The sequence below is a fragment of the Mesocricetus auratus genome, unplaced genomic scaffold (assembly GCF_017639785.1).
Source record: "Mesocricetus auratus isolate SY011 unplaced genomic scaffold, BCM_Maur_2.0 Super-Scaffold_100019, whole genome shotgun sequence".
Taxonomy (NCBI): Eukaryota; Metazoa; Chordata; class Mammalia; order Rodentia; family Cricetidae; genus Mesocricetus; species Mesocricetus auratus.
In genome coordinates, this window is record NW_024429200.1 from 8,855,395 (window position 1) to 8,883,261 (window position 27,867).

At 40.6% G+C, this 27,867-nt stretch overlaps 1 protein-coding gene and 1 non-coding gene across 3 annotated transcripts in view; one reads left to right on the forward strand and one right to left on the reverse strand.

The window, feature by feature from the left end:
• Chchd3 (coiled-coil-helix-coiled-coil-helix domain containing 3) overlaps positions 1 to 27,867 on the forward strand; it is a 264,717-nt gene that overhangs the window by 198,596 nt on the left and 38,254 nt on the right. For both annotated transcript variants that reach the window (XM_021234265.2, XM_005082384.4), the window contains one exon: positions 12,357 to 12,427. In XM_021234265.2, coding sequence (XP_021089924.1) covers positions 12,357 to 12,427 — 71 coding nt within the window. The remainder of the gene's footprint in view (positions 1 to 12,356; positions 12,428 to 27,867) is intronic.
• Positions 8,407 to 8,516, reverse strand: LOC121133080. Its single transcript, XR_005869822.1, has one exon. It is a non-coding gene; the product is annotated as a U6 spliceosomal RNA (small nuclear RNA).

The following is a 27,867-nucleotide window of genomic DNA, read 5'->3' on the forward strand; positions in this document are numbered from 1 at the left end:
AGCTTGTCCGCAAGTCCCACATGACCACTGGGCTGGTGCAGGCAGGCTTGCAAGTGTAGTTTGGGTGATCCCATTTCCAGCTTGAAATGATTTTCAAAGGAAGAAAAAGAGATACTGGGAGGGTTTCCCCACAGGGGATCTTCATTTGTCTTTACTAAAGTGTATAATAAGATTTTGAACCATTAGAAAGTACTAAATTAGTCATTAGTTATTGATCAGCAGTAGTATGGATTTGAACTGAATAGAGCTGAAAAGACTAAAGATATACTTCAGATATTCACAGGTGCCTGTTAACAGAAATTTACAGTACTCAGAATAAATGTCTAGCCGCTGAGCTTCATACATATACAAGACAAAAGGCAGTTGAGTTCCTCTCCCTTTTCAGGTTTGCCCACAGTTACAATGATAATTTACTGGTAATTCAGGCTCTTTGTATCACCTAGGGATCCAAGCATTAGAGGCTTGGTGGTAAGATCCTCTATCCTCACAAGGAAAACCAAGCTGTCTGCCAATGATTGGACTGTCAGTACTCCTGATAGGATCACCTCATTTCAATCTGAAAGTGAGACTGTATACCCAGCCTCGCCCATTCAAGGGTACCTTTTAGAAACAGAATACGGGATCTGATACACCATGAATTTGAACCCATGTTGGCCGTTGGGTACACTGTTGAAGAATCTATTTCCCTTGTCCCATGGATTGCTATGTCCTGAGCAGTGGTGCATGGGGAGGGAGGGAAGAGAAGGAAATTATCAGGAGACTGAAATCAAAGCTGAGAATTTCAAAGGCCCATAAAGAGGTTCTTTAAGATGCCAGCTTCTCTACTCTGGGCCCATTTCCTTGGCAAGAATTTCAGATTCCTTCTACCATCCTTATGCTAGTCTACAGAGTATAAGGCACGCTGCAGGAGGCTTAGCCCAGCATTGTGCTGTCTAATGGGTGTCTCGGGGGAAGGGTTAAACCTCTAAATAACCTGGACCATTCATGATCTTTAAAAAACCGTGTAACTCTCAAGACTGCTGTTGTAAAGATGTAGTTGTTCTTCAAAGTCAGCCCTTGGTTCTGTGTAATTCTATGAAATGGTAAATCATGGAATCTCCCGTGGATGCCTGCTGCCATGAAGTGTGCTGTGGTTTGATTGTGCGTGGTCCCTCACCAGCTCAGGTCTTTGAATAACTCTTCTGGTAGGTTGTGGACAAGGGACACACCTGGCAGATACGATGTTGTAAGGTTGGCTAAAGAAGGTTGTACCCATCCTCATTCCCACCCGAGATCTCTGCTTCTTGATCACCCTGAGATGAAACAAGCCTACTACAAACAGTAGCCACTGCAAAAGGAGCCTCTGTTGCTATGCCTGCCCTACCCTGCGACTCTGAATTAAAACATACCTGTTTTCCCTAAGTTACTCCATCGGGGACTGCCCCAGTGTTGAAATGAGTAATCAATGTGGTTAGTGACCAGGGCTTCCTGCCTGGAATAGTGTCTGGGCTGTGGTTAACACAGCTTTGAGTTCCTAAGTGCTGATTTCACCTTGGGGGATTTGTACCTACCAGTGTGTAACAGGTGAGGTCTTACAATGTGCTTCTCAAAAGCAAGTGTGTTTTAACTTGTTCCTACCGTTTATCCACCTGCTATCCAGACCTTTGTTGGAATTGACTATTTAAGTGATGCTTGTATCTAAGGAGTTGTAGGCCAGGAGAAACTTGTGGGTAGTTGACAAGAAGTACAAAAAGCAGGGATCCACATCTTCAGTCCAATCTGTGCACACCCTAAACTGCTTCCTTTCATCCTTGCTCTGAGCAGACAGTAAGGAACAGAGCTCTTATTTGGAATGTAGTCTCTGGCCACTAGAATCAGCTGTACAGTGGCTGTGATGTGTTACATAATGTTCTCCTTTGTCCCTGTGAAACATTTGAAAATAAAACATCAAGAGCCTATGAGGCAGGTTTTGCTCTGACCTTTTGGGGGTGTTCACTACTTGTGTCACGTGTAGGCTTGCAGCAGTTACAGGAGAGTAGAACTAGACTCAACAAAACGCTGCAAGGACATGCATGCACCGTGTTTCCTTCTGGTCTCATGTAAAAACTGAAAACACGTTTTCAAGTCTGGGAGCAGCGTGTGTCTGTTTGCACGTTACCGTCACTTTTAAGTGGCACATCTGAAATTACAGAGTGGCATGTGTCACACACTCTGACACTTGCCTGACAGCCAGCCCAGAGAGACTCGGGTTCATCACTGCCTCGATGGTTCCCTTTTCCTTCCTTAGCAGGTGGGTAAACAAACATGCCCTGTGTTCCTCCCACCACCCCACCTAGTATTGTAGGAGAGATTAGAGAGGAACATGGAAACGGTGACATCTAAAGTCACCCTGCTGCTTTGTAGTCACCCAAGCTCTCTGGAAAGTTTGATGGATTGCTTCTTGAGAGCCGCCACAGGTTCCTCTTCTCTTCATTCTAGAAGCAGAGCACAAAAAGTCCTCAGTTCCTCAGCCTTCCCGCCACGCATGTGAGCGGTGTGCAGTTTTAGCCAAAACTGTGTGAGTGTGAATTTTTGAAAAAGGCCTCACCCTTCCCTTCATACTCCCTTCTCTCTCCTGACCACGTAGGCAGAATAACTGAGTTCTGTAGCCATCTTCCAGCCTTGAAAAAAACGAAATGCCAAAGGAGGCTAGCATGGCTAGAAGTAGAGGAAAAGCCCTCGTCAGCTGACGATATACTTAGACAAGTCCACCAGCCTGGGTTTCCAGTGCCCAGACTTGGCATTTCATGGGAAATCAAACATGCTTGCTGAAGCTGTTGTTTGTCTCTTCGGCTGCTGTTACTGGAGTTTGACAGTGTTAACCTCTTTTGAGACTCATAGGGAAGCTGCTAGATGATTGTAGGGGAGGGACCTGGTAGATGCCATCCTTGGCATCATCACTTCATTTTGTTTACATTAGACCTGTCTCTGTCTTAGTGTATTTTGGATAAAAGTAAAAATTGAAGTACAGTTCACATTTAATGGTGTCAATGTAACATGGCTTCAGTATTATGTGCCATGTGTTTTGTTCATTGCTCTTACCATAATAAGGATCAGGACGATTAATATGTGTATTTGTTCCTTTTGTATCCCTGTGACCAATACCTAAGAAATCAACTGACAGGAAGAAAGGTTTATCTTGGCTCACAGTTGAATGGGCTTTCAGTCCATCATAGTAAGAAAACATGGTGAGTCCTCTCAATCCATAGTGGTGAGAGCATGACGTCAAAGCTCTCCACACTAAGATAGGCCAGGAAGCAGTGTGACCCAGCTGTAACCTTCAAGCCTGGTCCCTAGTGACATACTTCTACCAGCTAGTCCCCTTCTAATGTTTCCCCAACTTCCCCCAAAAAGCACCACTAGCTAAGGAAAACATGAATTGGTAACTTTTCTGTATAATCAACTACCCCAAACTCTGGCCTGAAACAACCATTTATTCACCGTTGAATCTCCAGCTCTCCTCCCCTTGGGCTGGTGTCAGCTGGCAGCTCCAGTGTCAGCAGGGCTAGGATGTCCTCTACTGGATAGTATTTATTCCATCACGGCAGGGTTCCAAGGCTCTGGTTTGAACTAGCTTCCTGGCATGGCCACATGAGTCACTAGCTAAGCCCACTTAGAAGCTGTGATGACATAGATTCCACCTATTCCTACTGGAATCCAAGGGGCTCAGGATCAGAAAATTGGAAAGAATGGTGGCCATTTGGCAATTTATCAGAGAGGTCTGAAGGAATAGGTTAGGTAAACTTACCAGGATCTGATCTCAGCTAAGTAAATGGCTCAGAGGTGAAGAGCACTTGTTCCTCAATCAAGAGAACCAAAGTTCAGACCTGATTCCAGCCCCCATGTTAGGTATCACAAACACTGCAGTTTTGGGGGATTTGATGCCCTGGGCACTTGCACATAAACAGGCACACACACACACACACACACACACACACACACACACACACACAAGTTTGTAGGTGTTAGACAGATAGCAGTTAAGAACCTCTAATGTCCTGGCATCCTAGCATCCATGTCAGGAACCTCTCAAATGCCTATAATTCTAGTTCCAGGTTATCCAACATTCGCTGATCTCTGCCAGCACTTGTACATGCCTACACACAGACATACACTCACATACACAAATGTAAAAATGAATACTTTTAAATGGAAATCAAAGAAACAGCAAAACAAAGCTAGCTGGTTGGTGGTGGCACAAACCTTTAGTCCCAGCACTTGGGAGGCAGAGGCAGTTAGATCTCAGAATTCAAGGACAGCTTCGTGTACAGAGTGAGTTTCATGACATCTAGGGCTGTCTTGGGGAAACCCTGTCTTGAAGAAACAAAACAGAATAAATATATTTAAAATTCAATTAAGGGTTGGAGAGCTAGCTCAGTAGTTAAGAGCTGCTCTTCCACAGGATCTAAGTTTGATTCCCACATCCTTCATGACTGTTAGAACTTCTGTCCCAGGTTTTCCATCTCCTGCTTCTAGCCTCTATAGAGAACAGATATGAATGTGCTACACCAATCTATATGGAGGCAAAACACATACACCTAAAATATAAATACTCAAACTTCAATGTAATGCCCTGCTTTTTATTATACTTGATAAAATGTGGTGCTCTGAGGCATCAGTTTTGGAATCATTTTTCAGCATTGCCAACTTCTCTTGACATCTGGATGTTAGTTCTAAGCTCATGAGCAACATTGCTTTAAGAAAAGAGGAGCTGCATTTTTAAAGTTTTGGTGAATTTTTCTTTAACCTAGCATTCCATGGGATATTTGCATATGAAGAGGTTTCAAAATAAAAGGGTCCATGAGCCAACTGTGGAACAGAGGTGAACAACATTTCTTAGAGATTTATAAAAGAATGGGGCCCCGTAACATTGATTCGATTTGATGTCTTTGAACTAGTATACACCACTCAAGGATTGGTTTGGGACTAGAACTGCTCTAGACAATTCCAAATTAGCTAGCTGAGATGGTGCACCTTCTTGTAACACTCTGATCAGATCTTCAGATAAGAACTTCAGACATAGAATCACCTGCCACTCATATAGGTACAAATGTTGTAGCTAGTCTTCTTCGCTTTAGTTTTTGTTTTGTTTTTTTCCTAGAAAATGGATTATTATCACCTGCTTAGGGTTGGTTTTAAGTTGTGTAGGGTTGGGAATGGAAGAGAATGGTCAGACTTGGGAATCTCTTTTAGAAAAGTTTAAAAGGTTTGGATGGGATGGGATATAGGTAGATTAACATATCTTCTTATGAACTATTATAGCAACTGTTAGCTCTACACAACTTACATTGTTATAGAGTCTTGTATGTTCAAATTTATGTAAAATTAACTTTGTATTCCTGTTTTGGATAATTTGTATATTTTATTTGTCATACTGTGTAGGCTCTTTTTGGTTACAATATTCTGCACAAGTATAAAACTATCTTTATCATATTCTGTGTATGTATGTTTCTACATATACTTAAGATATTTTGTATATTTAGGATGTTTTTATCATGTTGCACTATACAGTTCTACCTCTGGTCATGACATTTCAATTCTATCTCTGTTTTAGTGATTTACATACATACATACATACATACATACATACATACATACATACACACACGTGTATGTATGTGTATATATATATACAAATTTGAGGTAATTGTCCTTATGCTACACATAGGTTTAAATTATATTTGGGAAGCTTCAGTCACTGAGCAATTATGTTTCTGAGAATTACAGATTATAGTTACCCATGCTTCTTATACCTAATGATGTTAGATTTTGTGTGTGTTCAGAGATGTACCCAACATAGATATTTGATCTTCAGACACTTCAAAGACCTACAGAATATGACATTTAAATGTTTAGTAATTTAAAACTCTGTTGACATGAGACACAGTTGCTCCTGACAGCACCGAGAAATTCCTGAGAGTACGTTGGACACTGATGACACTCCATTTGGAGTTTGTTCTCTTCTTGGCTACTGGCCTTTTAGGCTAAAAAAAAAAAAAAACTGCCCCCACCTTGACCGATGATTTGGATACGCTGTCCTAACTGGACTAGCTGGAGATAAACTTAGAGACTGCTGAACCTTGCCAAATCAGGGTAAGACAGTCTTTCAAATTTCCCTGCTTCTGAGATGGTCTGTCAGATACTCTAGGCTTTAGCCAAAGTTGGTGCCCCAGTGTTACTGTGAGACCTTGGGTGACTGTCCAGATTACCTGCTGTTTCTGTCTTTTCTTGCACCTTTAGGAAGTCACATGCTTGCACTTCCTGCCTTCCCTAGGAATCTTATTTTCCTTCTCAGGTCTTTGATGAGGTTGAAGATTAAACTGTGTTCTAGATACAAGACTTAGACTTTCCAGATTAGGACAGCTATTGGAGTAATCTTTGTTATAAGCCATTACCCTGGGACTGGACATGTAGAATGTGTATTGACCAATGTTGCCCTTGCTGGTTGTGTATGTTTTTACTTTTCTTTCTCCTCAAATATACTTGATATTTATTGTCATTGCGTATAGCTTTTGGATCGGGCTTAAAACTTTCTTCTTTAGACAAAGAGGTGAATTGTAGTGCCATCTTGCTTGCCAGTGAACTAGTAGTAGTGACCACACCCTTTGGGCATGGTTTCAGGTGGAGACAAGGCCCATTAAGGTAGAGGAGGAACTGGCTCGTGCTCTCTTGGGTTGTGGAGAGCGTAGGAAGAGCATCTTGTGGAGTAAGAAGGCAATGGTGGTTTTTTACTCTTATCTGTGTAACTCCTTCTCGAATAAACACCTTTTATCATTTATATAGGGTCTAGTGAACTCATTTAAACTACTGCCTTCATTGGTGAATTTTTCTTTAACCTAGCATTTCTCATAGACCATTCCAAGGGATTTTTGCTAATGAAGTGGCTTCAAAATAAAAGGGTCTGTGATTCAACTGTTGGAACAATGATGAACAACATTTCTTAGTGATTTATAATGTACAGTAAACATCAGGAGTTCTCATATTAAAGTATTTTTGCTGATTAATGAGTTAATTGCATCTTGTTGGTGATGAGCTGAGGTTATTGGGGCAGATAGGAGAGGGGAAGGCAGAGAAGAGGAGGGGGGGAGAGGAGAGAGAGAGAGGTGGAGAGGAGAGAGAGAGGAGGTGTTTTGAGGCAAGGTCTCATCTTGCAGCCTGCACAGGCTTTGAACTGAAGGTCCTCCTGTCTACAGTCTCCTGAGAGCTGTCATTACAGGCATGGGTGGCCCCAATAAGCTTTATTTTTGCCTGGGCTTGTAACATAGCCATCCACATTCCCAGCACTGCCCAGGCCTCAACATACTTCCCATTCACCTTATGTTCTGGCAAAGGAGTGTAAGTGCTTTGACTGGGTGGTGTCTCTTTACTAGAAAAGATTTTTGTCCTTTACAGTATTCTAGTTGAGACTGATTTTGTCTTGGGTATCTTATAGAGCATTTCCCATAGACTGTCTTACATCTTCTCCAAAGCATCTTACTGGGTAATTGTCATTTCCCTCTTTTATAGATAGGATGCACCTGTTGAAGTTAAATGATTTGTTCTGTTCTTGAAGGAGCTGTGGTTTGGTGTCTGACCTAAAGCTCCCTCCAAACCACTTTTCTGCACTGCTAAAAATTATTCTGTGGAAAACATTCATATTTGAAATGGATCACGTTTTTAAAATTATGTACAATGGAGCCTTTTCCCCCACTCAGTGTGCTACTTGTGTTTTCAGTAATTGGTCCCCGGTGCATTGGGAAAATGTTTTAATATAGAAAGTAAAAATGCCTAGTGTTTCCAGTGATGGCTTGTCCTCTGGGACATGTGACAGAAGCATTTCCCAAATATAAAGACTTACATTGTTGTTCTGGAGCTGTTACCCCTGAAGGAACACATTTTGCTTGATGCCTGGGTTTTGATGGTGCTGAAACATCTTAAAGATAATGTCCTTCTACACCAAATTTATGGAGTCTCCTTTCTCACAAAAATTCTTGGTGAGAAACATTTTATGCTTATATCAATAAAAGTTTCTGTCTAGAAGGAAGAAATAAACAAATCAGTTCTCTAATACTTGATTCACATATTTGCCTGCCACAGATTCATGCCACAAGCAGGCAGATCTTGTCAAGAATTTTTCTTGAGGCTGATGGGGCAGAAGGCTACATGGAACAAATTTGTGTAGAGGTGTGTTTTAATTTTAGATCGTCATGGTGCTCATAGTTGTGGGCTTCCTTTCATAGAACAGTTTTCTATTGAAAGACTAACTTGGGAGATCATGAGCATCCCTTATTTTTGGTTCTTTCTGTAAAAACTGTTTAATCTTTGCTTTTATTTTTGCTGGCATATGTTGTAAGAAGTAATGAGCTTCATTGTGACTTTTTTTTGAATGCATATACTGTGCTTTGATCAATAAATAAAGTATGCTTCATGCATTTGCATGTGATCCTTGCCATTGGCCATGCTATTCTTTTCTGTATCTTACAGTTTTACCGGAAGGAAGCTCTTACTGGGACTCCTCCTACAAAATACTTGGTATATCAACAAATTTTGAGAGAATATACACATGCCTCCCTTAGAAACAAGGAATGTGGATAATTGTTTAAATCAGATTTTGACACTGTGAAATGACTGGGTAAAGACAGTCCATGTAGCTTTGTTCTGCTACAGAAGGACTTTTACATTAAAGGACAACAAAGACATTAGAATATGGACAACCTGTAATTAATAAGATGGTATCAACTGTCTTGAGGCACAAACACCAAAAGCTGATGTTCTCAGAACTACAGCACTTCTGCTTCCTCTTGACTTGGGGCAAGAGCAGTTAGTTGGTTGCTAGGCAGTGTGAGAAGCCAGAACTCTTGGAACATTCTGGGGTTCAACTAGTCAACTGCAGACAGTCTCAGCAATGGGCAGCTCTTTTCAGCTTGGCAGATAGCTTCTGGGAGCAGGAGGGAGATTCTCACAGTGCAATCAATGCAGTCTGAGCATACTGGTTCCTGTCCATCCATCCATCCATCCATCCATCCATCCATCCATCCATCCATCCATCCATCCATCCATCTATCCATCCTCTCTCTTTCTCTCTGTCTCTCTGTCTCTGTCCCCTTCTCTCCCTCCCCCCCCGTCTCAGTTAATACATGCCACTGCAACCACTAGTTACAGGTGGTGTGGCTTTTAAGGTTCCACTTGTGCTCTGAGGTGAAGCTGAGGTTGATGTGAGGACCTACTATTTTCTGCCCTTCATCTGACTCTAATTTAGCAGTTTAAAAAAAAATAGAAAAAGCATATTTGTTTAGTAGGTGTGTATAGTGGCTCCATTTGTAAGAATATATTAAAATTCTACTCAGCTTGTACCCCCTCCTCAAACATACTTTTATGTTCCAGTAAATTATACCATTTATTGTTAGTTAGCCCCTTTATGGGCAGGAAGAAGCAATGCGGTTTTTCATGTATGTGAAATACAAACAAGCCTAGTGCATATTCAGGTCTCATTTAAGACAGGACAGGGCTGTGAGCCTCGTACCTTGGGCTCCTTTTCTTTGTGTCCTGCTCCTCTGTCCCCTTCTTGTCACCAGCACTTAACTGCCAGTTGAAGATGATCAGCAATTTATTCTGTATTTTTCCAAACCACACAAATTACATCCTACCACATAGCTTCAACTTTTCTCCATACATGTGTGCATGCTTAATTCTTTTTCTCTGTTTTATACATTTCCACCCAAACTCCCAGTATTCATCCTTTCTCCCATTGAAAATACTCGGAGGATTCAGGGTTTGGGTTTGAATGAATGGTATATAATTTTAAATGTCTTTTCTGAGGCCAGTGTTAGATCTTCTGAACTCTGGTAATAGCAGTCACACTTGGGCTGTTGCCTTCCATTAGAATTGTTTTTCTTTGATTTTAGATTGAAATTTTCTTGAGGGTCCAATTTCCCTGAGTGAACATTTATTGGGATAATAAGGATCTAGTGTTAATTAAATAAGTTAAGTATTTTTATTAATTAAATACTGTCTACATATCTGGAGTATACTTAAGTACTTACGCAGTGTTGCCTTCTTGGGAGTTTTTATCATTAGAAAGACTCTCGCTGCTGAGGTGGAAGTATAGAGCCAAACTAAAGCCTTTAGCTTTGGAGAATTCTCTAGTGAGCTTGGAGACGCCATAGGCACAGCTGCTCTCTATTTATCACTGTAGAAGTTGTAACTGGAACCACTTTCCCTGCCTTTGGCATCACAGAGGGGAGGGCAGCTCACTGATTTGTACTGCAGCAAAATTCTCAGTTTTGTGCATTTTTCTTACTAGAAGACTTTTATGTTCTTGATTATCTAGGATTTGTGCCCAAAGTGAAATTATATGTTAGGGAGGGCTCTGTGTGTGTGTGTGTGTGTGTGTGTGTGTGTGTGTGTGTGTGTGTGTGTGTGTGTTGCAATTGGAGGTCCCACCAATTACAACCACCACCATTATTTTATTCAGATGTTTTTGTTACTCTACCAAAGAAAATCCCTCTTTACAGTTCTCGCCTATCTTATTTGACTCCTTCAACAGCTTCATTATATAATTAAACGATGCCAGTTATCATCCATATCTTACAGGTTACAAATACTGGAGAGGAAACTGGGAAAGGTTGAAAGACTGACTCAGGGTCACAGGCTAGACCTCAAACCAAAACTTTCAGCCCAATCCTATCCAGCTGTTAAAGTATGAGCTTTTACCATAAAGGAACGTATTAGTCAACATGTTATTGTGTCGCCAGCATCAGTGACATACATATTGCCCTCTTGATAGCTGGAACAGTGTTCTGGAAATTTCTGACATTGTTAGTGATAAACTGATAGGTGCTTTTGTTACTCTTTTTTTGTTTAAAAAACAAAAGAAAAAATCCCAGGAAAAGCTTAAGTCAAGCAGTGCAGAAGAGCACAGGGAAATGTAGTATGTGGAGCATATGGTGAGGTGTGGGCAACCTAAATCTACAGTATCCGAGAAGACAAATGGCTTTTTGATAGCTTTAGACCCACTGATGAATTAACACCTCTCCACATATAGAGTGTGGCTGATCACTCAGATTGCACTTTTTAAGCTGCAGAGGCAGTGCACTTAGGATACCATCTTCATGTCAGAAATGCACTTTTGTGCTTGAAAATGATAAAAAATTACAATCGATCCTTACAACTGGTTCTGTTCATCTTTATTGATCAGGTGCAAGGAAGATAAATCGTAGCCCAAATAAGATTATAGTAAATGTTAGCATCGTAGGGAACTGGAGGTTGATAGAGAGTCATTCATCATCTCAAATGGTGACCTGCCCATGGCTCCAGCCACCCCAGTCTGTTGTCTAATCACATACCTATTGATTTTATCTGCATCTTAGAAACCTGGATGTGACTGTCATTGGGCAACACGGATTGTTAAATGCAAAGGGGTCACCAGTGTGAGGAGGCTTTCATTTTCATTTTCTTACCAACCAACAATGATTTATTAAAAAATAAACTACCCAAGCTGTGGCTGTGAAACCCGAGTGATTAGAGAGTGAAGGCACACAATAGAGCCCTGTGTTATGTTGCTTCCTTCCGCATTGCCCAGTGTTTTTCATGCTATTTCATTGAGTCTGAGAGCTCATGGGTCATTTAGACTGACCCCTCTACTGAGACTGCTTTCAGATCAGCTAGCAGCTAGTCACAATGAGTAATTTTCAGTCCTGCTGTCCTGGGAAAAGCATTGGTTTGCCCCAGTGGCTTGGCTTATGGTGTTCATGAGTTCATGTAACAGTGTAGCCTTTTTTATATTAAAATTGTTTTTAAGTCTACCTTTTTGTTCATACTGATGGTTACAAATGTTGAAGGTGTGTTAGTCATATGAAAGTGATAGAACAAGCTATCTTTTTGTTCTATCAAAGATTTTGTCTTTGCCTCCAAACAGGGTCTGGAACTTACCCAGAACTAACCTGCCTCTCTGCCTCCTGAGTGATGAGATTAAACGCATGTATCACCATGCTTGGCTAAGATCCATAGTGAAACAAAATATGCAAAGCAAATCCTGCTCTGCATCATTATGAATGTGCATGATTTCTCCCTATGAGCTTAAGTGTCTGGATTTTGCAGTACTAGATAACCAAGGGAGGTAGAGCTAACACATCCTTCAAAAATGTCAGGAATGTCTGAACCTTGTAATTATATATCATTGTCAATATTGTTATTTAAATTAGTGGTCTTCCAACTATTTAAGTACTGTGTTTGCGACTTAAGCCTGAAATCTACTTCTGGAGTGGTTGTAACAAAGTTGCTTCTATGTTTTGAAATTGCAAGTCATCAGAACAGTTTGTCTTCTTGCATAGTGAAAATGTTGTCAACTTTGTCCACAGAGCTCGGAGTTCTACAAAGTCACCACTGAGGAGTATCAGAAAGCTGCTGAAGAGGTGGAAGCTAAGTTCAAGTAAGTTCATCACCCTGTCCCTATTTGTCCTCCGCATTGCTTTCTGCACAGACCGCTGGTACTGGGACTGGGGTACACTTGAAACTGTTTTTGAGTGGTTGAGATGCAGCCGTGTTATCTGCTTTTCTGGAGCATTTGATGAAAGCTTGTTGATGATTCAATCCATTTTATGAACTAAGTGGAAAAATGAAAGAAATAGTAAGAGAATTTTCATTTGGAATGGTCTAAATTATGACGGTTCTCGTAAATTGTTACCTTAATTAATGGAAACATGGAAAACATTCACTTTTATATAGTAAAATGATGAGCAGGTCCAAATTTGGATATCCTCCTTTCTTGCTTTTAGACTATTTTTGTCTCTTCACAAGTACCTTGAACATATTTAAATCATAGACTTTACCTTGCCCTTGATTATAAAGATGATGTTAAATTACAACATCTATTAGTTCTTATGATATCTAAATGAATATTCTGTAATTGATGGATCAAAGTGTCCGTGACCCACAGCCTTATCTGTTCTCTTTACTGCCAGTTCTCACATTAGCTAAGAAGATGTTCTACTGAGTGTATAAAGGATTCTATTATATAACCCCGTTAGTAGCACGTGTACAAATTAGTGAAGAAAAAAAAGGTGTTGTGACAGATTTAGTTACAAGATTACATTGCACTCTGACCTCCTTTCTTGTACATGTTTATAAGCATTTAATAAAATGATTAAACCTTAAGGTAGAATTATTAGTTTCTGCTTCAGTGCGGTTTGTGTGGTAATGGATATTTGTGTTACATAAATGTTGATTAAAAGAAGATTTTTTTTAAAGGTGGTTTAACGTGTGTTTAAATAGATGGAAACTTTCCATTTTTTTTAGCTGAAAGAGGGTGGGGAGGGAATAGAAGAGAACTCCAACAGTGAGTCACAATTGAACCACTCAGTCAATATCTCATTTCTGTATCCAGACTGGTATCAAACTTGGTATAATATTAAAAGGCAGTAGTATGGGAAGGGGCTGGAGACATGGCTCAGCAGTTGGGAGCACTGATGCTTTTCCAGAGGACCGGATTCAATTCCCAGCACCTACCTGGCAGCTCACAGCTGCTTGTAACTCCAGTTCCAGGGGACCTGACCCCCTTACACAGGCATCACACAGGCAAAACACCAATGCACATAAAAATAAAAGATTTTAAGTACTGCTGGACTTTGCATTTTTTTCAATATTATGGTTGTTTATCTTTGGTCCTGATAGAGTAGCATTTCTAAAACATTTTCTCTGTGTACATTTGATAACCTTTGACTTGGGATCCTAGATACTTCTTTATAAGATAATCTCTATAAAAATAACAAATTTAAATTAGAAACTAACGCAGACTAGAATGATCTATGGAGTCTTCATAAAGAACATGACGTTTGTCTATGACTTGAGAAAGATACTGACTAGGAAGATGTCCAGAAGGAAAATGTTCCTATTTGGTTGGTGGGTGACAACTTTAGTGAAGATCAATGGCTTGACTCAGAGATTATCACAAGATAGAGCTGCAGAGGTCATAGGTCACCAGCTGCCAGGCTGAACTTGAGTCTTCATTTAGTAAAAAGTCCATGGGAGGGGTTTGAGCCTAAGAGTGCCCTGACTTCAGTACTTTGTAGTAGACATCTAATGGTGGGTGTGAGACTTGGTTTGATATATAAGAAACAAGATTCAAAAGTACCAGGTGGAAATTCTTAGCAGATAAAAGAAGATTGATGCAAAATGGTAGTTAAGATTAAATGTGAATTAATAATTGACTAATGGATTAATTTCCAGGTCTACAAAGTACTGGAAGATGAAGTCCCAACCAATAGTCAGGGTTAGATTCTTCTGAGGCGTCTTTATATGGCCTGCAGATGGCCACTTGGGACCCTTGCTTTGTGCACATCTTCTAGTCTTTTAAAAGATGGTAATGAACTAGACTAGAGCCCATCCTTATTTCTGCCTCTGCTTCCCAGATGTGTTCTAGGATTAAAGATGTGCCACTACAATCATCCCTTAAGTATCCTTCTAATTGCAGTCACATTGTGATATAGTAGGCATTAGGGTTTTAGCATACAAGTTAGGATGTAAGGATGGCATTGTGGAATCCATCATTCTTTGAATAGAAGGGACAAAAGAACTAAGATTGTGAGTTTAGTGGGTTAGAGAACTGATATGTTGATTCTTCCAGAAGGAAATGTCTGCTGTGAATTGAGAAAAATTGCTCTTGAAGTGCTCCACTGAGCCATCCTGCCTTGCACTCTAAGCTTGACTACTGGAAAATGAGAATGGGAGAGCCCATAGAACACATGAGTATTTTGATGACTTCTACAAAGAATGTGAACCTGGAGGATAAACTCAGTTGTGGACAGACACCCAACAGCATCATTCTTTTACCATTCTGACATAGTGATGCATAAGGCTTTGCCCTTGGCCCAGACAGGTCAGAATTCATGTCAGGTTCCTTGAGAGCTAACCTCTAAACCCTTGGGAGCTCTCTCCTGGTAGAAATTGTCATTTATGGGAGGCTCCTCAGCTCAGGTGGTATTAGGGTGATAGGACACCAAAGACTGAGTCAGTGAGACCTCTTTCAGCCTGTGCGCTAAAGCATGACTGTGCTCCCCTAGTTCTCAGTATTGCGGGGAGGTGGATCTCTCCAGACTCCCTCTGTGTCTCTCCTTTGGCTAATTTTTTCTTACCATTTCCCAGAGCTGACCTCGGCTTAAGTCAGTTCTTTGAGTTTTTAGTGAATTCTTGACCTTTAGGGCTGCTTGGTAGCCTTCCATACTTCATGTTTTGTCAGCAGTCAGACCCTACCATTTTCCCAGCTCTAATGCCAATAAATGTGCAGGCTTCATTCATACTTTGTGAGGAAGCTTCAGCATTAATATTTTAGAGAGAAGCTTTTACTGTACCTATGTTGTTGTTTTTGGCTACTGCCTGCTAGACCAAGCATCCCACAGTGTCCTGTTTTCGTTTGCACTATGACTGTAAGAGAGGCTTCCCATCTTCAAAGAATAAAAATTGCTTAGAAGAGTCCAGTGTCTCCTTAGAAAATCGATCATCTTAAAATATCACGACCCTCCATCTGTTCCAAAGCAATGTGCTATGTTTTATTACATAGCGGCTGTCTGGTGTGGCCCAGTTATTCTGGCTGCTTCCTGTCTGTACACCTATATAGCACCTGTGAGGTTTTCTTTGAATCTGTTTGACCACTAGAATCTGAACTCAGCACTCACTTAAGCAACAAACACAGAAGGACCTTTGGTCTTTTAGTTAATTTTATTGGATGGAAGAAGATTGAGTTAGATCTAGCACCTTGGTTGGCTGGAGGGGAAAGATACTTCCTAAATGGCCATTTTCAGGGAAAATTTATATGCCTAAAATGAGACTCACATGAAGTCATCAAAACAGGAAAGAAAATGAAAATCATTTGATGTTGCATATGACTTGATTGCCAGCACGTCTTGCCATGTCATTCCAGGGCTAATAAAATACTAACCCACTCTTCAGTCTGGCTGGCTAGAGTATGAGCAGGTTAGAGTTAGTGGGGTTTGGTTTTCTGCCTCATCTACATGACATTCGTTCCTAGAAGCCATAGTGTGACCTCCCCTGTAGTGTTCTACATGTTTGTGAGGAGGGTAGGTGGTCTGACTGTGGTGGGACCTATACTGCCTCACAAACGAAAGGGAAGATCAGCTATCCCAATGAAGATCCTTTCTAAAACCAGAGTTCCTCTGGAATGAGAGCTTCCTCCCCAATACATTGTGACCATTATCAACGTTGTTATGATGAGAGTCACAGAACTGAGACAAATCATACTATTTAATTTTCTCCAGGTACTTATCTCTATAATAGCTAAATCAGGGGTCTGCAAGATGGCTCAACAAGTAAAGGCACTTGATGCCTCGCCTCACAACAGGAGTTCAATTCCTGTTAGAAGAGAACAGGAGTTCGATTCCTGTAGAAGATGAGAACTTACTCCTGCACATTTAGTTGCTTGCTGCTTGATGTATAGAGCAACTAAAATGCTAGCCTGTGGCCATGTGTTGAGCATCCTGCTACTGAATGACACTGAAAAATTGTGTTCTATATTGAACCTTTTTTACTTTATAGTTAAAGTATTACATTTGCCAGTGTTACGTAAAATTAAGAGTGTAGTTCATAGGGTAGAGTACTTGCCTAGTGTGCCTGAAGCCATGGGTTCAATCCTCAGGTACTGCAAAGAACAAGAAAGGTTGTTAGAGTGTAGGGCTTAGGGCAAACCTAACACAGCCAATGTTTAATAAATGTTAGATTTTATATTATAGTCAAGTTATAAAACTGTGTGCCACAGGAGTACACAAACTCTAGATGGTATTAGGGCACCGTAACAGAGCAACAGAAGAAGTAAGGACCCCAAGGGAGTCTGTAGTCTAACCAGGGCTCCAAGCACACATGGCAGTATAGCTTTCAGAGCTGTGACTCAGCGAAACAATGGGTGCTGCAGGACATGTGTCCTGTCCCATGTCAGAACCACCTCTCCCCAGTAGATCGGCACTCATGTATCAGTGTATAGAAAACAAAATGCCCCCACGTTTGTGCACGCAGACTGTCCTTCAAGCAAGGTCAAGCAAGTATATAAAGTACCCACCAAAGAAAGAAACTATTCAACAGTAAAGATGCAAAGCTGTGGATAGCACTTTAGAGTTGGCGACTTCCTTCCCAGGCTGTCCTTTAAATAGGAAAGTGGCCGATTTCTACTTTCCATCGGGGGTGGGGGTGGAAAGTCACATGGGTCTTGGAAAATATTTTGGAAGGGCTTCGTTGGAGGTTGCTCTTCTAACTTGGCTTCATCTTCTTTCAATATAAAGGAATGTGATTGTGTCATTCACACATGAATACAGGTAGTAATAGCCTGTTGTTTGCCAAATTGCAGGAGCTTCACTTTTATCCTTGAGCAAAGTCATCTACCTGGGAAGAAGCTTGGGCTAGCCTCAGAAAGTACTAAAGATTAGCTAACCTGGAGGAATAAAGCTGGGGTGGTTTTAGAGAGTCTGTGGAATCTATGCAGAATGTGTGCAGATGAAATGGGCTTTGTGAGTTTCGCTATCGATGAAAGAGTTTCTTCCATGTGAAACTCTACCTCTAAATGTCCTTGGGCTTTGGAGATCCACTTTGACAGCACTATCGTTTCTTCTTGCCTGTGAGCAAGGCCTTGAGTGACTGGAATCAGCAGCAAGCACTTCTCCTGTTTGCTGTCACTACAGTGTGGATTAGACCATTGTAAGCAGCAGTGCTCAAAAGATCCTGCTTAATTGGCTGTAAAATAATTAAATAAGGTTTGACTGGCAAATTTATAATTCTGTTAGATGCCTAAGTCAGTGTGCCCAAATGCCAGTGTGGCTTCAGTTTGGAAATATTAGATTAATAGGACTAATTGTACTTCAGGTACAGAGTTTGCTCTGATTAATAGTCTTAAATCTCTCTTAAGTTTAGCAGGTAAATTTATGTTACTTACTTTTCTACCTAAACTTTTAATTAAAAGTAATTTCAGTACTTTGGCTGCTCAGTGGTGCCTTGGTGCTTGTCTTAGATGTTCTGAGATTGAGCTCTGGCAGCTTTTCAGAACTCGGGTGCTTTATTGAATCGCTCGTCTCATCAAAAGGGCTAACGTTATATGCCATCGCTGTGTATTGTGTCTGCTGCTGACAGGTTTCATGCATACTGTCCTTCATACTTACTGATGGCTGCTTAAAACCCATGTTAGTGCTGTGTGAACGGACCTAACCTGCCAGATGTACATGAAAAATCTTTTATCTGTGATTTTCATTGATCATTTCTAAATGATCAAATGGTTTATCTCAGTCAGACACTAATTCACATTGATCAAATTTGAAATGACCCAGTTGACTTAGTTTCTGCTGAACATAAATTGTATTAAAACATAATTATTTGGGCATACTGCCTGTTCTAATACAGGAGTGATGTTACAGCAGTTACATCATAGCTAGAGTTATTGTGTTATAAAGATGTCTCCCTCATAATGAAAAGTTTACAAAAGAAGAAAGGGTGCCTATTCCAGGAAAAGTGGAGCTTTGGGCAAGAATTTGGACTTTTACTCACTAATTAAATTTTACATTTGTATGCCCCGCCCCCTTTTTACTTTAATTTGCAGGACTGAGCAGGAAATAGAGCAGCTGCAGTAGTGACATTTAATTCCCTATGGCCCTTAGAGTCAAGTAACATCTTGATTATTCAGTAAGAGAAATTGAAGAGGCAGAATTCTAGATAAAGTAAATATACCTGTGCCCTCTGTACACACCCTTCCTCATTACAATTGCCTGTTTAGAAGTTCAGGGCTATGTGTTGGTTTTTGTTTTTTAAACATCAGGTCACCTGTGTTGAACTCTGTAGTATTTCTTGTGCCCTATGCAGGAATGTGAGGAGAATTTTAATTTTGTTAAAGAAAAATGTTTGTGCTTAAGAATATGCTTTGGCGCTAGAGATATGGCTCAGCCATTAAGTGTGTAGTGCTCTTGCAGAGTGCCTAAGTTTAGCTCCCTGCACCCATATCATGTGACTCAAAAACATCTGTAACTCCAGTTCCAAGAAATTCCATGCCTTCTTATGCCCCCCAAGAGCACAATGAACCTGCATGCACATATGAACATAAAAAATAATCTTTCCTCAAAAGAATATACTTATGTACTGCTCAGAGCAAAGGGCACATTGGGATGAACGTGGACTTGGCTATAACACACTCAATCCCAGCAAGTGACTTACTGTGTCTTTGATATCTTTTAGTTCCCATCAGTGAAATGTAAACTGTCACTGTCACCCTTTTTTAGGGCCTGGAGCCGAGAGACTTAAAATGAAGAAAAGGAAGTTGTTGCTGTTCTCTATGGGAAAGATGATTTTAATTTGTTTCTTTAATGCTAATGTGACACTGGCTACTTTCAAGTGTGTTATTGATGGTGTCATCAGGAATCTGAAACATAGACCCAGCTCTCAGGCTGTACTCTAGGTTGCTCATTTCCTGTTAGTATCAAATTCCTTGGAAAGAGAGTCAGCTTTGAAACACACCAATGTTTGACACTTTTTGTTTTGTTTTGTTTTTTATGATAAGCATTTATGCTTGATGGTGTTTGGGTGTTTGGGGTAGGAGGGAACCTTCAGTATTTTATGCTTCCTGGACCCAGAACTAGAGGCCTGCTAATCAGGCCTTTAGACGTCTAAAGGTTATTGTTTTGTTTTCAGTTTTTTGAGTTGGGTCTCCATTGCTTAATCCACACACTATTTTTTAAGATAATAGAAGCAAACACTCAAGTCATGTCAATTCTTGGCTGTTTCCCCCACAACTTTACACTTAGCTCATGGTGTCTTTGAGAAGGAGGCAGGGACAGAGCTGTAAACTAGGAAAGTGGTGTTACTCATTCCTATAAAAGACACATACAAACTGCAGCCATCTGCGTCTGTCAAAATCACTGTGGAAATGCTCCTGTCTCCTTGGTACAGGCAGGAAGAAGTCACAGTGATGACAAAAATCACTGCAGTGCAGCCAGGTTTGCTGTGACCCAGAGCTCCCGTCACGGGATGGTTGGGTTTGCTGGTGTTCCTTGGAGATCTCTTTTCCTATGTTCTCATCATATGCTGCATGGAATGAGCAAAGCAGTCTGTCTGTAGGTCTATGACCCTGAGTTTGTGAACTCATGGTTCTTTCCCTTGTAAAGTAACAGATTGTTCTGGTTTCCCCTACAGGAACATTAGCATTGAACTGTCTTCCTTAATCAATATAATCCATTACGAAGCTAGCGTTCCTTACATGTTATATGAAATATTAATTGTACCCTGTTAGATAAATGAAGATTCTGCCAAAGTGATAGCTTGTTTCTTCCTAGGTATCATAGTACGTTAAGGGAAAACTTGGTGAATTTGAGGGAATTTGTTTATTGATCCTGGCTTTCAAAAGTAATTTCTAAGTTTTTCCTCTTGACACGGGCTAGAGTTCATTTATTTTGTAAAGGCACCAGGTAAAAATAATGTCTTTAATTTTTCTTTTCATGCTTTCAAAGATAAGGAAACTTAATTTTGCTTTCTGAGTGCCATTCAAAGAGCACTGGAGCTTGCAGGAGGGCCAATTATAGTTAATTATTGTCTGACCAACCTGCCACATTAGAACATGTCTAAGAACACTTCTGGAAAGCAGATTTTAAATCCTGCCACTATGCCAAATTTGCAGTTAATCATCTTAAAAAGTTTTGTGGTTAAAAGTATATCAAAGAAATTGTCTGCCTGTAAAATTGGGATGTCTTGAGATGTCTAGGATGCTGTACAGGTAGCTTTATTATGTATTTGTCTGTGCCTTATCACTGTAGAGTTTGATAAATACTTACATTTCTTCCCTGCTTTTAAGCAAGTAAGTTGTAGGTGTAACAGCTGTCACCTTGCTATGCATGAAGAAAACCCATGACAGAAACGGAAACCCAAACTTTCCAGGTGTTTGTACATAAGCAGATATTCTTGCCCATTTGAATGTGTGATAGCCAAACTTGCCAACCTGGATTCCATCTTTCAAGGATTTTGGGCTCTTTTGATTTTTCTTAGCGAGTAAGCAAAATATAAAAATTGATAAACTAGATCCAAGTTTAAGAGTTCTTGTCTTAAGAAAATTTCTTTAGATATGCTAAAGATTTTATCAGACACTTCAAAGAAAGATGTAAGAAAGGCCACTTAGCACATGAAAAGGACTTGGCCATCGTTAGTTGCTAGGGAAATGCAAATTAGAACTGTCTGAATGGCAAAAATCATGGGCTGACAGTACTGCATTGTCCACAGGGTTATCAAAACCAGAGTTTTACCTCTTTGCTGGTGGGGTGTGAAATGGCACAACTACTTGGGGAAAAAAAAACTATGGAGGTTTCTTTTCAGTTTAAATGTTCACTTAGTCTGTAATCCAGTTCTGGAGGAGTACAAGCACAAGAGTACACAAAGTCCTTGTGTACTTGTGCAGGGTGGTTCATAGGAATCAAAAGCCAGAGCATTCGGTTCTGCAGGGAAGACCGGACAAACAGGAAGTGGTGTTCTAGAACCCTGTTGACGGTCAGGAGAACAGGGCTGTCGTTTCATGTGATGACCAGTGAATCGCCAAAACAATTGTATACAAATTTCAAAATTGCATACAAAGTTCAAAAATAGACCAGTAGAAATCTGAAAATGGTTAGTGAGAATAGGAGGCTTTATTGGATAGAGACACACAAATCGACCTTCTGAGGGGTCCTAAATTGTCTCACTTAATCCCAGGGTATTGTTATGTAGTAATTACACCTTGGCTCTTTACCAGTATTGATGTTGGTATTCGGATCAAGGGTTATTGTTGTTTGCTTTGTTTTGTTTTGATGTATTTCTTTATTGTAGAAACAGAAACACACCCTTCTTTCCTTTCCTTTTTTCCTCCTTATAAAGAACATTTGCCTTCTATGCTCTGGGTCTTTCAAGCACAGGGAAGTTAGATATTTTCTAATAATATTATTTACACAAGAAAGACCAAGGAGTCCTATAGTATGGTGGGGTTTGGAGGGTGTGCATGTGTTTACTGCCATTTATCAGAGGGCTTCTCTATAGGTCTGGTCATTTTGATGAAGGAATTTACAAAATATTTTTCATTAGTTCTTTGAGAATTCCATGCAATATATTTTAATCATATTCAGCCACAATTTATTCTGGACCCATCCCCATCCTTTTCAAACTTCATGCCCTCTATTTATGAATGAATGAATGAATGAATGAATGAATGAACTAACTTCCAAGTCCAATTTGTGCTGCCCCTGTATCATGGATGTAGAGACATGTACTACATTATGGTCATCTTCTAGGGGCCACACCCTTAGAGAAACTGACTATCTCAAGGGAGGCAGTGGTGACACATGCCTTTAATCCCTGTACCTGGGAGGCCGAGGCAGGCGAACCTCTATGATTTCAAGGTCAGCCTGGTCTACAGAGTGACTTCCAGGACAGCCCAGGCTAGACAGAAATCCTGTTTCAAAAACCAAGAAAAAGATAAAAAAAAGAAAAGAAAAAAATGCTGATTCTCCTCTCGGACATCATCAGCTGTCACTTGCTACTCAGTTAGGACGGGGGTTTGTGAGCTCCTCCAGGCTGAAATACTGACTGTATAGGCAGCCATAGCTGCTGTGAGTTCCTGAGTATAGCAGTCCTGTCATAGCCTGAAGACACTGTTTTGCTTTGGTCCTCCTGGACTACTGGCTCTTACAGTTTTTTAATCCCTCTTCTGCAGCTAGTCTCTGAGCCTTGAAGCAGTGGGTGGAAGGGGTGTGAATATCTCCTGTTTTTTGCACTTTAATCACTTGTGAGTTCTGTGTTTCCTGCCATATATTGCATGCGGGAAAAAAAAAAGGAAACTTCTCTAATGTGGTGTAAGAGCAGCATTTTATGGTCATAGAAATAAGAAATTTAGAGAGCAATTTGATACTATGCCCATTTAGCAAAATAATAGTAATAAATTCAACCCTGGGGCTTATGGACCCCACCCCCACCCCCTTGGGTTTTTAGCCAAATTTACAGTACCAAGCATGACTGTCTTCCTGTGGAGCCTGCCTTTAACCCAATCAGAAAGTGATTGGTTATCCCCTAACATTCATGCCACTACTACACTCACGGGCATATCATGACACACTGATCATTATTATAGTTCACCGGCCACACAGATGTGTAAGAAAGACTCTTTTCCCACAGCAGCCTACATAGTCCCTTCTGGTACTATGACAACTAGCTGGCAAGGAGGAAGCTTCCTTGTCAGCACCCACTTAATTTCTCCATATTCTGTGAGCAGACTTTATGTTGTCATCAGCAATACAGTCCTACCATCAAGTCTGATGGGCAACCAAGAGCACTGGCAAGGCTGTTTTGGTCTAGGGCAAACTGTTGCTTCTAGGAAGAGCATTATCCTTGTGTAGGGTAACTCTAATTAAATTCTTGTTTGAGAATGTGTTTAGGAAACTTATAAAATAGCAGATTTCCATATGGCTTTCCAGGCATCCTTAGTATTAGTTGTCCTTCCCTACACCTTCTTCTGCTCTGGGATCCCATCCCTCTTCCCACCTAAACTTCCCTCGCCATTATTCCCTTTCCCCACTTCATAACATTTGTGTTCTACCATTCTCTCTCCTTTAAGATCTTCTCTCCCTCCACCAACAGTCCCTTTCTGATTTTCTGAATTCTAGAGGTACTCCAGATTAAGATACATAAATCTAAAGAATTGACATGTGATGCTTAGCTTTCTGGGTCTGAATTACCACACTCGATAATATTTTCAGTTTTACCCAGTTAACCTGCAAATTTCACTTTTCTTTACAGCCATTTAAATTCCGTTGTTAAATGCATCCGTTTTTCAGTGTCTGTTCATCAGGAGATAGGCATCAGGCTCTTTCCTTGCACTAGTTGCGTTAGAGAGGCTATAAGCATGGGGTGAGCTTTTGTCTCTGCAGTAGGAAACAGAGTCCTTTGGACATATGCCCAGGGGTGGGTAGTTGGATTGCATGGCAGATCTTTGTCTAGCTTTTTGAGGAACCTGTGATGGGGGAAGTCCTTCTTTGTACATGTTTCTCTTATTGGTTAATGAATAAAACACTGATTGGCTGATTGGCCAGGCAGAAAGTGACGTAGCTGGGCAGAATCAGAATATAAGCAGGGACAAACAGGTAATTGCTCTCTTCTCTGTGGAGATGCTGAGCAGAAGCAATGTAGACCATAACGGAGTAGGAGGCCCGAATCTTTCTCCATTAAGAGACTACATGGATTATTAGAAAATGGTTGAACAATTAAGACTGAGCTAGCAAATAGAAACCTTAGCCAACGGCCAACAGCTTTATACTTAATATAGCATCTACATGCTTCTTTGGGCCAGAGAAAACTCCAGGTAACAATTGATTGCTAGTGGTTGTATCAGTTTTCACTCTCACCAACAGTACATGAGGGCTTCCTGTTCCCCACATCCTCACCAGCATATGTTGTCTTTATCTCAGCCATTCTGATTGCTGGAAGATGAAATCTGAAAGTTGGTTTAGTTCGCATTACCCTGGTGGCTAAGGATGATGAGCACTATTTGTATTTCTTCTTCTAATAACTAGCTTGGTTTTGTAGCCCGCTTTTAAGCCAGGTTGTTTTCTTGATGTTTTGTTTTTCAATTCTCCATGTATTCTAGACACTGGTTCTCTCTGAGATGTAAAACTACGTTTCCCTGTTCTGTAGACTGCCTTGTCAGTCATAGGTTTCCTTGACAGTGCAGAGGCTTTATAATTCATGAGTTGTTGAATGTTGCTTTATTTCCTGGGCAAAGCAGAGTTCTGTTCAGAAAGTCCTTACCAGAAGTGTACATCCTACTTTTTCTTTTAGAAGTTTCAGAGTTTTAGGTCTAACAGTAGATGTTTATTCATTTGGAATTGATTTGTGTACAGAGAAGGGGATGGGGTAGGGGGGAGGAAAGAGGTCTTCATTCTTCTACATGCAGATATCCAATTTTCTCTTTGTTAAAGATTCTGTCTTTTCTCCAACATGTATTTATAGCATGCATCAAAAAAACATGTAGTTGTTGTGTATACAAATATCTACGTTCTCAATTCCACTTGATTGGTGTGTGTGTGTCTGTGTGTGTGTGTGTGTGTGTGTGTGTGTGTGTGTGTGTGTGTGTGTGTGTGAGAGAGTGTGCTCGTACCAGTATAGCCATGGGCCTGTAGTATAACTTGATATCAGGTATGGTAATACTTCCAACAGTCTTTTGTTGTTGTTCAGATTTGTTTGCGCTATCTGGTGTCTTTTGTACTTGTGTATGGATTTTAAGCTTTTTTTTTTCTTCTGTGAAGAATTACATTGTAATTTTCATGAGGATTACCTTGATTCTTCAGGTTGTTAATGAAAGTAAGTTCTGTGAGGTTAGTCCTACCAATGAGAGGTCTTTCTATTTCTGATGTCTTTTTTTCTTTTCTTCAGCATTTTAGTTTTTGTTGTATAGGTCTTTCACTTGTTTAGGTAAATTCAAAGGCATGCTTTTGTTGTTTTGTTTAGGCTATTCTGGATAGGATTGTTTCTCTAATTTCTCTCCTGTCTTTGGTCTCTAGGGAGGCTATGGGTATGTTGATTTTTGTCATCTGCTACTTTGTGTGAAGTGTCTGTCAGCTCTAGGATTTCCTGGGGGAGTCTTTGAATACCTCCTGTATAGAACCATGCCACCTGCAAATAGGGACACTGACTTCTTCCTCTTAATAAGGGGTTTAAAAGTAGTATTTGTAAATACAGCATTCATATTGTATGTAGCACTGACACATTTTAATGAAATAATTTCAGGCAGCAGCTTTTTTATTTTCCTTATTGAGTCTTGGCAGAATGCTTAAACTTGTAAAAGCTTGCATCTTGGCCCATCCCTACATGTTGACAGAAAAGCCCACATGCTCTCATGTACCGCCAAGAGTCCCCAGCCATCCCCAACTTGCTCACATGGCTGCCTTAGGTTACTTTATGTGCATTCCTTTTCATTGGCCTTCAGTTCGACTCCCTTGGTCCCTGTGAGTGTCCTGATGCTGGTAATCAGCTGCATGCCCTGAAACTGATAGATGTGTTCATCAAGGCGAGTTCTTGCTCTTGGCTCTGACTCACAAGTCACCTCAGCTAGTATTTCTGGATGAAGCTGGCAAAGAATTCCAAGTAGTGATGCATCTGGCTTTATTCTCTTTTTCAAGCATTGAAATTCTCTTTTTACTATGTTCAACGTGCATTGTAGGGATCTTACAAGCACAAAGAAGTCAGCAATTTGTTAATTACAGTATTTACACAAGAAAGACTGGGGGCTGCTGTTGTGTGTTAGGAATTTTTGCTCATTTTGTATCTTGTGCTGCTGTAACTACGCAAATAACTATTTGTGAGATGGATCTTTGCATGGGGACTCAGAAGACCACGAGCCTGCCACTAGCATGGATCTCAGCAAAACTGCTGGGTGAGAGATGCGTGCAGCAAGGTTTATGGCTGGGGTTTTAAAGTTAGCCTACACCTGTTCTCTGCTTTCAGAATGAAAAATGAATTGCCAATTACTGTCGACATGTTCAGACACAGCACTTCATATGGTAGAAGCCTGCTCAGCCTGCTTTCTGCTGGGCCCCCAACTAGGAACCCATCAGGTCTGCAAAAGGGGTGTGTTGGCAAGGAGGAGAACGGAAAGAATCGCTCTCTGATCTCATCCCATTTTCCTTGCTTGTGCAAGCTGTGGGCAGGAGGTCAGTGCCTCTCACCTTTGTTTCCCCGGCAGAGCTCTTGAACAAGATGAAGCGATCAAAGCCGGGTGCCAGCGCATAGTCACAATCTCATTACTCTGCAAGCTGCACGCCCAGATGCTGCTGTTGTCTGCATTAGGCCTTGCTGATTCACATTCATAACACCTCCATTACAGCTCATTTGGTGCTGCTCATCATTCACAGCTCTTTCTTTGTAGGGAGGGTGTTTCTCCAATACAAAAGATGCTAAAGTAAAGAGAATTTGACATAGTGGGTGTGCAGTATGTCCTTCAAGCATCCTGGTTAGTTCATAAAAGGCAGGAACCAAATGTTCTGTTGCTACTTAGATAGTTGGAGGTTTGGATTTGCTAGTGGGGGTTGCTGGCTTTGGGTATTTTTGCCAGGAGACCAATCTCATCTGTGCTGTGTTTTGGGAGTCCTTTTTTCTATTAGTGAATTCTGACACCTGTCTCCATTTGTTCATTTTCTTCCGCCAGTGAAGAAACATCGCTTGTTTAAAGGTATTCATATGACAACTTTGTTTGCGGGAGGCAGTCCTCACCCAGAGTTCCTTTGAGGTGCTAGTTATGTTTGTAGTGAAAGTCCATAAGTTAAGTTGGAGTCTCCAACCCCCAAAGGTCTTACATATTTGCTCAAGAACAGTTTTCATTACTGTACCTCATATATGCCAGGTGGTTTTATATATTGGGAATATAGAAAGTGACCAAAAAATTTTTAATGCTAGCATGAAGATGCACACAAAATGCTACAGGAGAAGGGTTGTCTGTGGAAGTGACTGGCATAGCCTGACTGTTTCTTCTCACCTTGAGATGTTCTGAAGCAGAGGAGAATGGCTGTCTTTCCATGAGGAAGTCAAATGCTGTAAACACTGGAGACCAAATGGCACAACGCAATGTAAAGCAGCACTGGATTTAGATTTAAAGTAGTTTAAATTTGTATTTTGAGAGGAAAAGTTGACAAAATCTGCAAATATTACCAAAATTTCCACATACGGAGGAGTATTTTTATCTGTCACCTATTCTTGGTGCCCCATCATTCATTGCATAAGAATTAGGTGTTTTGTATCGCTCATTCTTGTTAGAGTCTTCTATCGCATATGTTGGGCATGCATTTGTTACAATTATTCCAATCACCATCCTATTTAGGCCAAACCTTC